Source organism: Equus przewalskii, chromosome 1 (genome assembly GCF_037783145.1).
Source record: "Equus przewalskii isolate Varuska chromosome 1, EquPr2, whole genome shotgun sequence".
Lineage (NCBI taxonomy): Eukaryota > Metazoa > Chordata > Mammalia > Perissodactyla > Equidae > Equus > Equus przewalskii.
Genome location: NC_091831.1, coordinates 31,648,830 through 31,666,632, shown reverse-complemented (window position 1 = coordinate 31,666,632; position 17,803 = coordinate 31,648,830). Strand labels below are relative to the sequence as shown.

The 17,803-nt window shown below is 40.2% G+C and overlaps 1 protein-coding gene across 1 annotated transcript in view; it reads left to right on the top strand.

Annotated features, from left to right (window-relative positions):
* The window catches only part of PI4K2A (phosphatidylinositol 4-kinase type 2 alpha), a 29,533-nt gene that overhangs the window by 8,408 nt on the left and 3,322 nt on the right, over nucleotides 1-17,803 (top strand). Inside the window, exons 2-8 of the mRNA XM_070559795.1 lie at nucleotides 278-478; nucleotides 4,617-4,748; nucleotides 5,119-5,272; nucleotides 11,565-11,626; nucleotides 13,369-13,468; nucleotides 14,224-14,357; nucleotides 14,833-14,892. Of these exons, the coding sequence (XP_070415896.1) occupies nucleotides 278-478; nucleotides 4,617-4,748; nucleotides 5,119-5,272; nucleotides 11,565-11,626; nucleotides 13,369-13,468; nucleotides 14,224-14,357; nucleotides 14,833-14,892 (843 nt within the window). The remainder of the gene's footprint in view (nucleotides 1-277; nucleotides 479-4,616; nucleotides 4,749-5,118; nucleotides 5,273-11,564; nucleotides 11,627-13,368; nucleotides 13,469-14,223; nucleotides 14,358-14,832; nucleotides 14,893-17,803) is intronic.

Sequence of the window (17,803 nt, the reverse complement as noted above, 5' to 3'; positions counted from 1 at the left end):
CTTGGAGGTTGGAGTTTGATGGCGTTAAAAATCTGTTATACCATATATACCAGACCTGGCACTTCCTTGGCTACAGCCCTTTCTAGCAATGGATCTCTTAGCTGCACACATGAGCTGGTGTTTTCCACTTACAAGCTGGAGAAACGCCAGTGTCTGACTGTAAGTAGGGATTGTCTTCCTGTGCCCTCTTGTTTCTTTCTAGATTCCTGCTGACCTGGTCTGTGAGCTACTTTAATCAACTTGTCTTTAACATCTTCTTTTTCTTTTGTCTGTGTAGAAGATTATTGCTGTCTTCAAACCCAAGAATGAAGAGCCATATGGGCACCTTAATCCTAAGTGGACCAAGTGGCTACAGAAGCTGTGCTGTCCCTGTTGCTTTGGCCGTGATTGCCTTGTCCTCAACCAGGGCTATCTCTCAGAGGCAGGGGCCAGCCTGGTGGACCAAAAACTGGAACTCAACATTGTACCCCGTACAAAGGTCAGTGACCTGTCTCCAGGGAGCCCTACTGCCTGGCCAGAGTTTTCCTGGCCATAAGCCCTGCTATATCTTAGTGGGACCGTTAGCTCGGGTGAAGGCTATTTATGCCCTGAGCCTAGGGTTCTCAGGCTATTTTTTGGGAGGACGGTATGTTTAGGCTAATGATTTGATCATCTGATGAAATCTATCCTGAGAAAGATACACATAAAAGTTTTGCATCTAATTTCAGGAAGTTCACCAACCCTCTGATCTACATTTATGGGCTCCCTGGGTCTTTGGATCCCAGATAACCGCAAGCTGATTAGAAAGCTAGTTATTTTTGTGGCTTACTCTCTTAGATTTCTGAGCCATTCCAGGATTTAGATCTAGTCTAGAATGGACTAGCTGATGTCAGCTGAGCACTAATGCAAGATCTGGCAAGGAGAACTCTGGGATGGGCTGAGGGTTAGGGTAAAGGTCTGACCTGAACCCCTACAGGGAATTGACATGGAATTCTCCTTGCCCATCTTTATGCTATGTAATTCTGGTACTTGTCTTGAACATAACAAAATTGGGGTCCCAGATCCAGGCAAATCCTTGCTTAGAATGGACTTTCACATACCTTATATGTTTTATGACTTTGTTGAGGTTCTAATGAGGGGTGTGGATCATACCCCCCACAAAAAATATGCTTAAATACAGAATTGATTGCATACAATTTCGGGAAGTTTACTGACACCAGGTTAAGAATCCTTCTATTGCAGAATGTTGTGTGAAAATTTCCATGGGTTATGTGGGGGAGGAATCTGCGGGTCAGCATATGAACATTTAAGACATGTCATCACCCATTGAGTATATGGCTGCCTGAGGTTTAGTAACAACTTAAAGTGGGACTCTGATCTGATGCCTTAGGCTGCAGGGGCGTCTTTGTAGTTCTGGATCTTAATCCTCTTTGAGAATCAGATGAAAGCTATAGATCTTGTTCCCAGAAAAAAACCACATATTTGTAATTACTATTTTGCATATAATTTCAGGGGTATGATTCATTGAAGTCCATCCATTGACCCTGTAGGGACCATACCTCTAGATTAAAAACCCCCACTTGAGGTTTTTTTCACAGGTTTAGATAGCAGACTCTGGGCAAAGAGATTGATGAGCAGACAAGAGCCTCCCTTCAAACCTATTTTTTTCTATTTTCCCAGGGTATTTTTACAAGAAAATGTGATTATTGTGGATGTTTAACTGTGTCTGCTTCTTTGCCAACAAACTCCAAACAATAAGCCAACTACTTTGTAAGTTTGTAGATGTCAGGGGCCGTTTCTTAAAATTTCCTTCTCCCATTCTCAGCACCTAGCAACGTACTATAGTTATAGTAAGCATTCAGTAAGTAGCAGCGGAATCAGTGAATGAATATCAAACCATGACAAACAATACCCAAGATCCCCCAACTTCAGGTCTTTGGAGAGAATGTTTGATTGTAGTTCCAGGCTGGTAGCTCCCATTTGACGGGCAGTTCACTGCCTGGCCTTGTGCAGCTCTTTTCTTCCCTTCATGCTTTAGTTCTCTCTCTGTCCATATAGTTAAACAGCACACTTTGAACATCTTGTATGATAATTAATGCTCTTAAGATGTCCTGCCTAACCTGAAATCCTCCTTCTAGGCCCTTCCTGGACTCTAGAAACTCTTTTAAATACTCCTTGCTCATCACTCTGTAATTTCTTTTATTTCCTAGATAAATAACAGACCCACGTGGCCCTGTGCCTGCCTGCTCTGCCTGTGCTTCTGGAGTGTAGTGCCTAAGAATTAGAAGGCTGGGGTCCAAATTCTGGCTCTGTAACTGTTCATTAGGTGACCCTTGAGCAAGTCACTTAAGACCCCTCCCCCCACCCACTCAATTTCCTCACTATAAAAATAGGGATATAAATAGTTCCTAGTTTATAAGGTGGTTATTAAGATTGTACATGATAATCCATATAAAACATGTAGCCCAGTGCCTAGCACAATGTAAACACTCCATGCGTCTTTGCGTGCGGTATTTTTATGACTATTCTAATCAAATGTCACGCCCCACAATCCCTTTCTTCCCCAACTCTGGTCTTCCTCTTTCCCTGTTAGAGAACCTTAATGAGGCCTGAGGATCTTTTGTATCAGAAAGTCAGCAACAACACAGGCCGGTCTGATGGCGTAGAGGTTTCATGTGCTCTGCTTCGGTGGCCCAGGGTTCGCCGGTTCGGATCCCAGGCGCAGACCTACATGCTGCTTATCAAACCATGCTGTGGCAGGCGTCCCATATATGAAGTAGAGGGCGATGGGCACGAATGCTAGCTCAGGGCCAATCTTCCTCAGCAAAAGAAGGATTGGTGGCAGATATTAGCTCAGGGCTAATCTTCCTCAAAAAAAAAAGTCACCAACAACAAAAACACTTGTCTTCCGTGAGACTGAGATGAGATAGAACTTTGCAAGCTTTAATATACAGCTGCTAGAGAATAGTAAGAGGCAGTCTCTCCCCTCCCTGCCTTGCTACCCTTGTGACAGGATTCTATCCAGTTGATCAGAGCATCTCTCACTATGGAAGGAAGGCTCACGTTGCAGTGGAGCTTCACATAGTAAGACTCTAATCCTCACTTGATAGCAGTCTCTGCTTTCTGTTCCTGTGAGGTTTCAGGTTATGATAGTTTCACTAGTCATAGGGAAAAAGTGATTTGTTATAAAAAGTGATCGAAAATAAAATCTGATGGGGGAAAGGGTGGTTTATGGCTTGAGAGCACCAGGATTTCACTGTGGAAACTGGCAAGGTAGTCTTAGGAAAGCCTGTTTTTCCCTTTATTCCTGTTCCTGTGTTTCCTGACTTGTAAGACAGAGAGTGCCAACCTACAGTACCTTACACGTGCATTGTAGGTACTCTGTTAACACTGGATGGACAGATGGATGGATGGATGGCAGGGAAGGGATTATTTTGCCTCTCTTTGTCTTTAAGATTCATGGGCAAAATAACTACTTGTTTCTAATGAATTCTGAAAGGCTTAGGAAAAGAAAGAATCTTATAAATTTGATTTTAGGTGTTTACATGCTAAAACTCACTTGTTGCTATCTCTGAAAGAAGCTTGTAACTCATTCATTCATTCACTTAATAAATATTTAATGAGCCTATGTGCCAGGCACTGTGTTAGGTACTGGGGATGCAAATGTGAATAAGATGTTCTCTTCCTCTCAAAATTTCATTAGTCTTAAGAGAGAAGTTAGCTATATGAATGGATAATCACAAGACGATGTGATAAGTGTAATAATGGACGTACATATGGATTACAGTGATATCACTGCATTTTGACAATAAAATATAATATTGATAGTCCATTAAAACATCTTTTTTCAAATAGGCAATTCATGCATCTAGAAGGCACAATAAACAGAGAAGAGTAATTCATCCTTCCTTCCACCCCGTCTCGCAGCCACTCCTTTTCCTCCCTCAGAGGCAGCTGCTATTACTAATTTTTTGTGTAATATTCCAGATATAGTATGTATAAATATGCATATATATAGCATTTCACTAAAAATTAAAATGAATTTTAGTGTTTATTTTTTGAATGTGATTAATTGCACATGGTACAAAATTCAAAGGGAAATAAAAGGGTATAGAGTAAATTGCAATTTGTTTTTATTTGGAGAGAAAATAGGCATTGAGATGACATCTCCTAACCCAGGAGGTGCCTGTGTTAGTCAGAATAATTCATGCTAACTCCTGTAACAACCCCTGAGTTGTGGTGGTTTAACACAGAGTTTATTTCTTGCTCACATCATAGATCCATGCCAGTTAGGCAGCTCTCCTAGATCCCTTGTCACTACATCCTTCCATGATGTGGTTTGGCCATCTCAGAGCCTTCATTTCCAGCTGCACAGATTGGGGAATGTGAACTAAGGATCATGGGAGGTTTTGGGGACCAGGCCTGGAAGGGGTATACATTCATCACTTTGTCAATATTCCATTGGCCCGAACTAGTCATATACTCTATCCTAGCAGTTAGAAAGGCTGAGAAATGCATTCTTCCTGTGTGCCCTGGAAGAGGAACTGTATTGGTGAGCATCTAGCTATCCTCTGCCATAGTGGTATAGTTCCTTAAACTTGGCTCTAACCAAGGTATCTCTTCTCTTTCCACTGTAGGTAGTATACCTGGCCAGTGAGACCTTCAACTATAGTGCCATTGACCGAGTGAAGTCCAGGGGCAAGCGGCTTGCACTGGAGAAGGTGCCAAAAGTTGGGGCGCGGTTTAACCGCATCGGGCTACCGCCAAAGGTATAGACTGCATCTATGTGGTTTATTAAAAGTGATGATTTATAGTGGCATAGCCGTCAAGAGGTGAAGCAAGGTGCCCACACACTTGTATATGGACACATGAATAGCCTGCCCTGAGGCTCCTGTCTTCCTCATTTCTGTCAAGGACCTAAGGTTTGAGGAATAATTCTCCAGAGAACAGAGACCCTAACTTTCTCACTGGTCTCCCCTGAACCATTTAGATGGACTTCTTGAATTTGGATGGGCAATCACCGTTACAACCCTTTTCTGATATAAACTCCACACGGCCTTAGTGGGTACCTGGCTTACTCCTGGGGTCTTTGGACTTGGACTGTAAGGAAATACCTTTATTCCTCCTCTTTGATTGCAGGTTGGTTCATTCCAGCTCTTTGTTGAAGGCTACAAAGATGCAGATTACTGGCTACGGCGCTTTGAAGCAGAACCTCTCCCTGAGAACACTAACCGGCAACTACTGCTGCAGTTTGAGCGGTTGGTGGTCCTGGATTACATCATCCGCAACACTGGTGCGCAGCTGTGTGTGGTCCAGTCCCTGTGCCAGGCTGTGGGCAGGCCCAGGGGGAGGCCTGGAAGCGTGCAGAGCTTGGTATCAGAGGACCCTATCAGGATGGGTTTTTTTCTAAGTCAGAACGGTTATGCACATTTGGGGAGGGTCTCGATAATACTTTTCCAAGAGATGCTTTGTCCAGCCACATCATGTGTAGTTATCAGAGGTGCTATGGCCTGGACCCAGTATTTACATTTTATCTTGGCCTCTTTCTTGGTCCCAGAAGACACTTTGGCTCTTCCAAAGCAACGTGTAGAGTACTCATATCCTTGATCCCTAGTCATTCATAGCAGCAAGGCCTATCACAGGACAGTTTTGTCTTTAAATACTTCATATAAGTAGACTCATACAGTATTTGTCATTTTGTGATTGGTTTATTTCACTTAGTGTAATGTCCTCAAGATTCATTCATGTTGTAGCATGTGTCAGAATTTCTTTCCTTTTTAAGGTTAACAGTCCATTGTACGCAAATACCACATTTTGCTTATCCATTCATCTGTCAATGGACACTTGGGTTGCTTCCATGTTTTAGTTATTGTGAATAAGGCTGCTAGGAACATGGGTTTACAAATATCTTCGAGACACTGCTTTCAATTCTTTTGAGTATACACCCAGAAGTAGAATTGCTGGATCATATGGTAATTCTATGTTTAATTTTTTGAGGAACTGCCATACTGTTTTCCACAGCAGCTGTACCATTTTATATTCCCAGTAACAGCGAACAAGGGTTCCAATTTCTCCACATCCTTGCCACCACTTGTTATTTTCTGGTTTTTTGATAGTAGCCATCCTAATAGGTGGGAGGTGGTATCTCATTGTAGTTTCAATTTGCACTTCCCTAATGATTAGTGATGTTGAACATCTTTTCGTGTGCTTTTTTGACCATTTGTATGTCTTCTTTGGAGAAATGTCCGTTCAATCCTTTGCTCATCTTGAATTGGGTTGTTTTATTGTTGTTGAGTTGTAGGAGTTCTTTATATATTCTGGATATTAATCTCTTATCAGACATATGATTTGCAAATATTTCCTCCCATTCTGTGGGTTACCTTTTATTCTGTTGATAGTATCTTTTGATGCAATTAATTTTTGAATTTTCATAAAGTCCAATTTGTCTATTTTTGTTGTTGTTGTCTTTGCCTTTGGTGTCATGTCTAAGAAAACATTGCCAAATCCGATGTCATGAAGCTTTTGCCCTATGTTTTCTTCTAAGAATCTTATAGTTTGAGGTGTTAGATTTACGTCATGGATCCATTTTGAGTTAATTTTTGTACATGGTGTTAGGTAAGGGTCCAGCTTCATTCTTTTGTATGTGGATATCCAGTTTTCCTGGCAACATTTGTCGAAAAGACTATTTTCCCCATTGAATGGTTTTCCCACCCTTTGTCAAAAATCATTTGATCATATATGTGAAAATTTAATTCTAGACTCTCTATTCTAGTCCATTGGTCTGTATGTCTGTCTTTATGCAGTGCCACACTGTTTGGATTACTGTAGCTTTGTAGTAAGTTTTGTAGTAACTATAGTTTTGTAGTAAGTTTGAAGGTTTTGGAGTAAGTATGAGTCCTTCAGCTTTGTTCTTTTTTTTTCCCCTAATTGTTTTGGCTATTTGGAGTCCCTTGAGCTTCCATATGAATTTTGGCATGGGTTTTTCTGTTTCTGCAAAAAACATCATTGGGATTTTGATACGAATTGCATTAAATTTCTAGATTGCTTTGAGTAGTATTGACATCTTAACAATATTAAATCTTTCCGTCTATGAACATGGGATATCTTTCCATTTATTTTTGTCTTCTTTAATTTCTTTCAGCAATGGTTTATAGTTTTCATTGTACGAGTCTTTCACCTCCTTGGTTAAATTAATTTCTAAGTATTTTATTCTTTTTTTCTTTTTTTAAAGATTGGCACCTGAGCTAACAGCTGTTAACCAATCTTCTTTTTTTTCCCCCTGCTTTTTCTCCCCAAATCCCCCCAGTACATACTTGTATATTTTAAAGATTTTATTTTTTTTCCTTTTTCTCCCCAAAGCCCCCCGGTACATAGTTGTGTATTCTTCGTTGTGGGTTCTTCTAGTTGTGGCATGTGGGACACTGCCTCAGCGTGGTCTGATGAGCAGTGCCATGTCCGCGCCCAGGATTCGAACCAACGAAACACTGGGCCGCCTGCAGCAGAGCGCGCGAACTTAACCACTCGGCCACGGGGCCAGCCCCCATACTTGTATATTTTAGTCGTGGGTCCTTCTAGCTGTGACCTGTGGGGCGCCGCCTCAGCATGGCCTGATGATCAGTGCCATGTCCGCGGTCAGGATCCGAACCAGTGAAACCCTGGGCCACTGAAGCAGAGCACATGAACTTCACCACTCACCCGCGGGGCTGGCCCCTATTTTATTCTTTTTGATGCTATTGTAAATGGAATTGTTTTCTTAATTTCCTTTTTGGAAATTTCCTTTCATCGTTAGTGAATAGAAATGCAACTGATTTTTGTGTTGACTTTGCTTCCTGATACTCTGCTGAGTTTATTTATTAGTTCTGACAGTTTTTTGTGGAATCTTCAGGGTTTTTTATGTGTAAGATAATCTCATCTGCAAACAGAGATAATTTTACCTCTTCCTTTCCAATTTGGATGCCTTTTATTTCTTTTTGTTGCCTAATTGCTCTGGTCTTCCAGTACTGTGTTGATTGTGAGTGGTGAAAGCAGGCATCCTTGCCTTGTTCCTGTTCTTAGAGAAAAAGCTTTTGGTCTTTAACCATTGAATATGATGTTTGCTGTGGTTTTTTCATATAGAACTTTTATTATGTTGAGGTAGTTTCCTTCCATTCCTAATTTGTTGAGTGTTTTTTATCATGAAAGGATATTGAATTTTGTCAAATGCTTTTCTTCATCAATTGAGATGATCATGTGGTTTTTCCCCTTCATTCTGTTAATGTGATGTGTTACATTGATTGATTTTCGTATGTTGAACAATTCTTGCATTCCAGCAATAAATTCCATTGGTCATAGTGTATAATCCTTTTAAAATGCTGCTAAATTCAGTTTGCTATTATTTTGTTGAGGATTTTTTTATCAATATTTATAAGGGATATTGGTCTGTGGTTTTCTTTTCTTGTAGTGTCTTTGTCTGTTTTTGGTATCAGGGTTATACTGGCCTCATAGAATGAGTTATAGAGTGTTCCCTCCTCTTCAGTTTTTTGGAAAAATTTGAGGAGGATTGGTATTAGTTTTTCTTTAAATGTTTGGGAGAATTCACCTGAAGCGATCAGATCTAGGGCTAGTGTTTGTCAAGAGATTTTCGATTGCTGGTTCAGTCTCCTTACTAGTTATAGATCTATTCAAATTTTCTATTTCTTCGTGGTTTAGTCTTGGGAGGTTTTGTGTTTCTAGGAATTTGTCCATTTCATCTAGGTTCTCCAGTTTGTTGGTGTACAATTGCTTATAGTACTCTCTTATAATCCTTTTTATTTCTGTAGAATCAGTAGTAATGTCACCACTTTCATTTCTGATTTTAGTGATTTGAGTCTTCTCTTTTTTTCTTAGTCTGTCTAGCTAAAAGTTTGTCAATTTTATTTATCCAGTGAAAGAACTATTATATTTAATTTAATTAATTAATTTTTTTGGTGAGGAAGATTGTCCCTGAGCTAACATCTGTGCCAATTTTCCTCTATTTTATATGGGATGCCACCACAGTATGGCTTGACAAATGGTGCTAGGTCTGCACTTGGGATCCAAACCTGCGAACCCTGGGCCACTGAATTGGAGCACATGAACTTAACCACTATGCCACCAGGCTGGCCCCAGAACTGTTATATTTTAATTTTAGAGCATTTAGTTAATTTATCTGTAGTGTATGTGCAGATATATTTGGATATTCATCTACCATCTTATTATTTGCTTTCTATGTTTTCTGCCTGTCTTTTTTTTTTTCCTCCCCTTCTCTCAATGATCCTTTTTTCCTCTCTTTTCTTGCTTTATTATAAATTATTTTATAATTATTTCATTTCCCCCCTCTTTTAGCTTAGAAGTTGTGCACTCTTTGTCTTTTCTTTTGGTGGTTACTTTCAAGATTACCATGTGAATCACTGATTTCCCAAAATCTAATATAAAATTGGTACCGTTTTCTTGGATAATGCAGAGATCTTAGAAACCCTTAGCTCTATCTACTCATCTCCAGACTTTTATACTATTAATATCATGCTTTTTAATTATATATCTGCATATATAAAAACGTTTATGTAAAACTATAAGTCAATACTATTATTGTTACTAATAGTAATTATGAAGACTTTTAAACATACACAAATAAGCAGAATAATGAACCTGCATGAATCAGTCATCCCAGTCTCAACAGTCACTCCATGACTAATCCTCTCCCATTCCCACTTCCATTTGCTTACCTTCTTTTATTCTTTTAAAGCAAATCCCAGATATAATTTTATTTATGATTTTTTCAGTATGTCTTTAAAAGATAACTCTTTTTTTTAATATACCACTATCACACCAAACAAAACTAACAATATTTATCTAGATTTATTAACATACTTACCCACTTTGTTGTTCTTTATTTCCTCCTGCATCTCCAAGCTTCTATTTGGTATAATTTTCCTTGGAGAATATTTTAGTACTAGTCTTCTGGTGATTAATTTTTTTGTTTTTTGTTTATCTGAAAATGTCTTTGTTTCACCTTCGTTTTTGAAGGATATTTTCTTTCAGCAATTTAAAAAAAAAGGCATTCCATTGTTCTCTTGCCTCCATGGTTTCTAAGTGAGTTGTCCATACCTCTTTGAAGGTAATCTTTCTTTTTCTCTAGCTCCTTTTAAGATTTTCTCTGTACTTGATTTTCAACATTTTTACCATGATATACCTTATGTATGGTTTTCTTTGTATTTATCTTATTATGGATTCACAGGGTTTTTTGAATCTATAGTTTGATATGTTTGTCACTTTTGGAAAATTCTCAACTCTTATCTCTTTAAATATTACTTATGCCCATTTTTCTCTCCTCCTTCCAATTACATGTTGTTAGATATACATTAATGTATGTGTCCCTTTTTCCTGCATGTTTTATTCTGGCTATTTTCTTGTGACCTGTCTTTCAAATCACTACTTCTCTCTTTAGCACAATCTGCTGTTAAAGTCACCTATTGAATTCTTAATTTTGGTAAAGGTGTTTTTCAGTTCTTGAATTTCTGTTTGATTTTTTTAATAGATTTTTGTTTTCTGCTGATATTCTTTTTTTTTTTTTTAAGATTGGCACCTGAGCTAACATCTGTTGCCAATCTTATTATTATTATTTTTTTCTTCTTCTCCCCGAAGCCCCCCAGTATATAGTTGTATATTGTAGTTGTAGTCCTTCTGGTTGTGCTATGTGGGACGCCGCCTCAGCATGGCCTGATGTACGGTGCCGTGTCTGTGCCCAGGATCTGAACCAGGGAAACCCTGGCTTGCTGAAGTGGAGCATGCAAACTTAACCTCTTGGCCACAGGGCTGGCCCCTCTGCTGATATTCTTAATTTTGCCTTTTGTCTTCTTAAATATATTAAGGATTTTATCTTGAACATTTTAGAGTCTGTATCTTCATTGTTTGGAGCCACTATAGGTTTATTTTAGTTTTCTGTAGTTTTCTTTGTTTATATTCATGTCATTTTGTCTGTTTGTATACCTAGTTATTTTTGATTGTCAGATATTGCATATCAGAAATCATAGAAATATTTGGAGGCCTAGGATGCTGATGTAAGTCCTGTCTGGAAGAAGATGTTTGCTCTTGGCAAGCAGCTAGGAGCACCAGTAATCCAGGATCACTTTTATTTCAGGTATTGAGAGGAAACTCTGCTTATTTCCAAGGTGTAGCCCTTCAGGTTTCAACCCAAAGCATGGATAATTTACCAGGGCCTCCTCCCTCTTATCAGTCACTGTACTACAATTTGTCTTCCCAGTTCCACAAGGCTATTAGAACACTTTTCCACCTCTCAGCCTCTTAGCTACCTCTTCCCAAATCAGCAGGTGCTCTAGGAGAAAAGAAGCCACAAATACTGGACTCCTCTCTCTGGATTTCCTTTCTCTCCCAGATCTTGACACTTTAACTCTTAATAGTCTTGTTAAAATCTCCGAAGCCTCCAAGAGATTTAACAATATTTTATCCATTTTTTGTATTCATTCTCAGTAGAATGATTGGTCCAAGTGTCCAAATACCTAGTCCATCATTAATGAAGGTGAAAGTCACCCCAGTTTTTTCTACTAACTTTGTATTTCTGTTCACAGATCGAGGCAATGACAACTGGCTGATTAAATATGACTGTCCAATGGATAGTTCTAGCTCTCGGGTAAGATGTTGATCTATACCTTGAAGAAGAGGATGAAGTGGAGTATATGCATAATATGGAAGCACATAATAGTCAGAGATTTGGGTCACATAAGTTCAGAGAATCAGGCTAGCATATCTGGTTAAAATTGATAGGTTAATATTTGGTAGAGTTTTTCTCAGTCTGTTTTTTAAGGAATATCCTACTGAATGATGTTAATAGGGATAGCATGAAGAAAAGTTCAAATAAGTTTGGAACATATTACATACTTTACGCCTTACTTGGAAATTCACAATACATAGTAGCATAGTAAATTTCTGAGCAGTAGTGCATTAAATGAATCTGTTTAATCTGTTTGGCCCAGTGATTTCTAAATTTTTTTGACCATGGCACACTGTGGTCACAACAGACTACAATTCCGTAGAACGTCAGTTTAGTAAAAGCTACTTCCTGCAACTTTCTTAACTCTCTCATTGCTTTTATACCCCACCACACTTCTCTATCCCTGCTCAGTCTGCACATTTTGAAAAATTAGCGGGAAACCTACCTGGAGAAGGAGAATAAAACATTCTTAAAACTTTTTTTTTTCTTCCAGCTTTATTGGGATATAATTGACATATAACATTGTGCAAGTTTAATATGTACAGTGTAATGATTTGATGCATGTGTATATATTGCAAAATGTTTACCACAATAAGGTTAGTTAACACATCCTCATAGTGTTTTTACTTCCTTCTCTAATAGTGGTTCTTAAATTTTGTACAGCAGAATCACCTGAAGGGCTTATTAAAAACAGTGCAGATTCTTCAAGCCTTTCCCCATTACATCTGGGGTAAAATTCAGGATTCCACACTTTTTTTTTTTTTTTTTTTTTTTTAAAGATTTTATTATTTCCTTTTTCTCCCCAAAGCCCCCCGGTACATAGTTGTATATTCTTCGTTGTGGGTCTTTCTAGTTGTGGCATGTGGGTCTGATGAGCAGTGCCATGTCCACGCCCAGGATTCGAACCAACGAAACACTGGGCTGCCTGCAGTGGAGCGCGCGAACTTAACCACTCGGCCACGGGGCCAGCCCCAGGATTCCACACTTTTAATAAAGTATCCCAGGGGATTCTGATGCAGGTTTCCTAGACCCACATTCCCTGTTCCTGTGATGGCACCAGTGAACCTAAAGCATGAAGTCAGGTAGACTGTCATGGGAGTGTCTGACATGGGCTGTCACAGGTAACCTGTCCCACTCTTTTTGCATTTGGCTTTTGTCCTTTTCCTTTTTATGTAGCAGGAGAGCAGACTCCCTTGTGCAAGAGTAGCTGGCTATTATCCTCCCTGGTTCCGTTATCTCACTGGAAAATGTGGTCACCACCAGTGAAGTGGCATCTGATTCAAGGTCTATACAAAAGGACCTTGGCTGACTGATAATTGATTTTTCTTTCCTCTTTTCATACTCTCAGGATTCTCACTGCCTTTCCCTAGGAGGAATGGCTTATAGTTATCTTTTGTTATTGTCATTTCCTTTCTTAGCAAGGACTGTGGCAGCTGCTGTGGAAGTGCACCTTTTCTCAGATAGAAAGGGACTCAGAACCTAGAACAAGCCAAGTGAGAGATACCATAAATGTACTAAGTGCAGGTAACAATATGGAAACCAGTTCAGAGGTTGAATAAGGATTGGTGCTTGAGGAGGTTGAGTTGGGATGCTTTGCTACCTACTATAAAGGGCCTGAGGCAGATGGGACCCTAAGTATTTAGTCTTTCCTTGCTCTTTAGGACACAGACTGGGTGGTGGTGAAGGAGCCTGTTATCAAGGTGGCTGCCATAGACAATGGGCTGGCTTTCCCCCTGAAGCATCCTGACTCCTGGAGGGCATGTAAGTCTCAAGACCATTGTGGTCTGCCTCTTTTCTTGCTCAGTCTCAGTTTTCTTGTCTGTGTAATGTAGATAATACCTGTATCACAGGATTGTTCTAAGAATTAATGAAATAGTGCAGCTCTTGCGCTCTAGCACAATGGCTGGTACATAGCAACTACTCTATAATGTAAGCTATAACTGTTATTTTCATCTTACATTATTCCTAATAGAAGCATAGAGTTGAGTTTTCTCATCTCCACTTTGCGTTTTGCTCATTCTTTTTGAGGACTGTCTTATCATAATTTATTTTGTTTTTGTCTCTAAATATAACCTGCTGTCAGTGTTCTGTCTTCCTTGTTGACATCCTGGAAGCCAACTCCTGCCCCATTATAACTGAGAAACTTTTGGAAAGAGGGAGAGATACAAGTAGGAGGTCACTAGCCTCTTTGCAGCACTAGTCTGTCTTTTTAGAAGGAGCATCTCAATGCCTTAGTGATAAGTGACGCTTCTAGATAGGCTTACATCTTGGAAGGTCATATAATGTCTGAGAAAGAGCACAGGCTCTGGGATTAGGCAGACCTGGCTTTGAATCCTAGTTCTTCCACTTACTAACTATAACCTTTAGGATTAACAAGCGTTTGTAACTCTTTTTTTCTGTTGTATATCAAGGAAGAAGGGTGGTCTGCCTTTTGCAGTGCCCTGATAGATGGAAGACATAGATGGGCAGGGATTTTTTTCAACACCAGCTTTGCTTCTGCCCTTTCCTCTTTGCAGATCCTTTTTACTGGGCCTGGTTGCCCCAGGCAAAAGTCCCATTCTCTCAGGAGATCAAAGATCTGATTCTTCCAAAGATATCGGACCCTAACTTCGTCAAGGACTTAGAAGAGGACCTCTATGAACTCTTCAAGGTTAGACCTGGGAACCTCAGCCTTGTCCCTGTATAAAAGAAGGAATTCCTAATGGTTTTTCTAACTGGTCCTGATACAAGCCGAGAGAGCATGGCTAACACGCTTCTGACTTTGTTAGCCAATGAAGAGCAAGATTCCCACATGTGGACATAGGACCTGACATCAGGACCTACTTTGGATTGGTTTGAAAAAAATTGACAGCTCTGATGAATCCTACTGGTGTATATCCTGTGTGTCCTGTGGAGCACTAGAGCCTGACGTTCTTTGGAGTTAATAATGAGACTCAGGGCAAGACATGTCCTCGTTCTCTCTTTCCCCATCTGTGAAACAGGGAGTTCTTGGGGTGGTAGTTGACTTCACTACACCTTATAAGCCTCATGTAGGTTTTCTTTATTAGCAAGTTTCTAACTGGAGGAGGAAAATGAGTTCTGAGGGTTTCATGCAGCGTCCATCTCCTTCTGCCCTTCTTTTGCAGAAAGATCCTGGTTTCGACAGGGGACAGTTCCATAAGCAGATTGCTGTTATGCGAGGACAGGTAAGCCTGGGACATCCTCCTGGTGTCATCCCTCGTATCTCTCTAGGAGGGTTATGTGCTTATGTTGAGTAATGTGTAAAGTTTGTATTTTACACCCTCGTCAGTCTGTGTCATACATATTTGTGACTCTGCCTTAACACATGGGAGAGGAAAGGTAGCCCTCCCCATCTCCCGACTCTTCCATGGTATCCAGTGCTTGGGGAAGCACTTCCCATGTGCTTAGCTGTGTGCTGGTTGCTGGGTAGTTCACTGGTAAGTTCACCTAGCGGTCCCTGTCCTCAAGTAGCTCAGGGCAGGCCACATACCTTGGTGGTTAAGAGTTAGGCTTTGGGCAAGAGCCTCTGCTTCCCTCTTTATAAAATGGGATATAATAATACTTTGCAGAGTTGGCATGAGATAATGCATATCAAGTGTTTAGTAAAAACAATGCCTGGCACGTGGTAAGCACTCAGATATTGGCTGTGGTTATAATTTTTGCTGTTACCGTTATAAGTCATATTATTTCTTCTCTTTCCACTTCACCTTCAAAGGAAGCTAAGGAAATCCCCAGGGCATTGTTGATCCTCCAAAGCATAGTAAAGAATATGCTTGAAAAATTGTTTAAAAACTCTGTTGGGCACTGACATTCTGCTCATCACTTTGAAGTCTTCTTAAAGAGAGCTGGAATGGCCTAGCAGTTAAGGGCACAAATTGTGGTCAGAGTGCCTGGGTTTGAATCCTGTCTCTGCCATTTGAGGTCTTGGACAGTTAACTTAATTTCTCCTTCCTGTAGTTTCTCCGTTTGTAACATAGGATTAATAACAGCACCTACCTTATAGGGCGATTATGAGATAAATGATTTAAAACAGTTGGAGTAGTGTCTGGCATATTGAAGTACTCAGTATGTGATAGTTATTTTGATTATGATTTTGTATATAAAAAAGTCAGCTTCTCACGTCTTTAAAGGACAAGATTTTGTCCTTTAGATCATGTCCCAGTCATAATTAACATTAACCTTTTCCTACCAGTTAGCTCAAGGCTTCTGGTGAGAGCAACCCTTGGGCTTGCTGAGCACATTTTTCGCTGGAAATGGGATGCACAGGGGCTTTAAGAGCTGCAGTTACTATAGCTGCCTGAATACCAGGTCTTCCAACGTTCCCAAGTGATGTAAGGGCCCAGTCAAGCTGGCAGAGTTTTGGGGAACCTTCAAAGCTGCATGATGTACTCTGGTATTGTGGAACTCAGCATAAAGGAACAAACTTCTTCTCAAGCTTATGTAGGCTGTGCCTCTGTCCCTATTGTACTGTCTTCTCTATTCCCTTCCCAACTCTGTCGCTTGCCACCACCATAGCAACCCTCCTCCCATTATACCCAGTTAGGGCCATTATCTAGACTGGCCCGAAAAGGCGAGGGGGAGCGGTGATTGGGAGAGTGCAGCTTTATCTTTCTCTCCATCTTGTGCTCTTAGTGTCTTTTGAGGGCCTTTTGGCCTCTTACAACCTAGAATGCCTGCCTCCGAACACCATAAGCTTCCATTAGCATCCAGCTCCTCCCACATGGAGGTGGCCAGTGTATCAGTCACACCCCTACTCGCTTACCAATCACATATCAAAGCAAAATGAGCCTCTGCTCTACAGAAATCTGATGTACCCCAGGGGAAGGAGGTCACAAGCTTCTGCCTATCTGAGCCGTAATCACAGAGTGGGGTGTACAAGGTCCTGAGCCAAAGCGGGAGAGTGAAGAACCCTGGAGAGACGGAGTCGAAAGATAGACGTTGTTACTCACCATATAGGCTTCTAACCAGGAGATAGATCAAATGCAGGGTCTGAGAGAAAGCCTCTTTAAATAACATTTTCAAAGACAGTATTTATTTTTTAGCATTATGTGCCTGCTATAAATTTTTCTTCAACTTTTTAACTTGAAAAATTTCAAACCTCGGTGAAGTTGAAAGAGTGGTATCTCCTCCGAGATTCACCAATTGTTACACTCAGTTAACCTCATTTGCTTGATCTCATATCTGTATATGTTATCTGTCTGAATAATATCTGTATATATCTGTATAATTTCTGTCTATAGTATATCTATATAGTTTGTCTCTGTCCCTAGATAGATAATTTTTTTTTTTTTGCCAAATCCTTTGAAAGTAACTTGTAGACAATTTGACATTCTGCCCCAGATACCTTGGCATGCATAAGAAGTGGCTTCTCACCCAAAGAACCTAAGGGAGCACAGGAAGACCAGCCAGGGCAGGTTTAAAATCCTCTGTCTCATGTGTTGGGCGGTCTCCTGCACAACCCGCTCCAATTCCATTTGAACCTCCTTTTAGTTCTCGATCCTGATCTTGTGCTCAAGGCTCTTTGAAGCAGCTTAGGATACTGACAAGTACCAAAACAATAAATAGAAAAGGAATTCATTACTGGTAAGATTCAGTTCTGACTTCTGACCTCGATTCCAGGTGAATCTCTCCCTCTTTATGGGCAACATTTGCGGGCCAAGGACATTTGTGGCTTGAAAGCTGTGAGTGTGTGTGATTTCAGGGGCAGCCTAACTTACCCTCCCATGTGTCTGTGGCCTGGCCGTGAATATCTTCAACATCTAGTGGTTTAAAAAAGGCTGTCTATCCTAGGACAGCTTGAGCCTTTGTATTATCCTACAAGAGAAGTTAAATGGTGGTGATTCTAATTTTGACGAGGGGGAGAAAATGTGTCCCCATTGACACAGATCTAAAATATCTGTAAAACACAGACAAAAGTTGGTAAGGAGCTAATGCAGTGTAGTCTCCTGGATTGGATCCTGGAACAGAACAGTACTGGGAAAGCTAATGGAATCCAAATTAAGTCTGGAGTTTGTTTAATAGTGATGTTCCAATGTTAATTTCCCAGTTTTGGTAAATGTACCATGGTCATCTAAGTTGTTAAAATTAGGAGAAGCT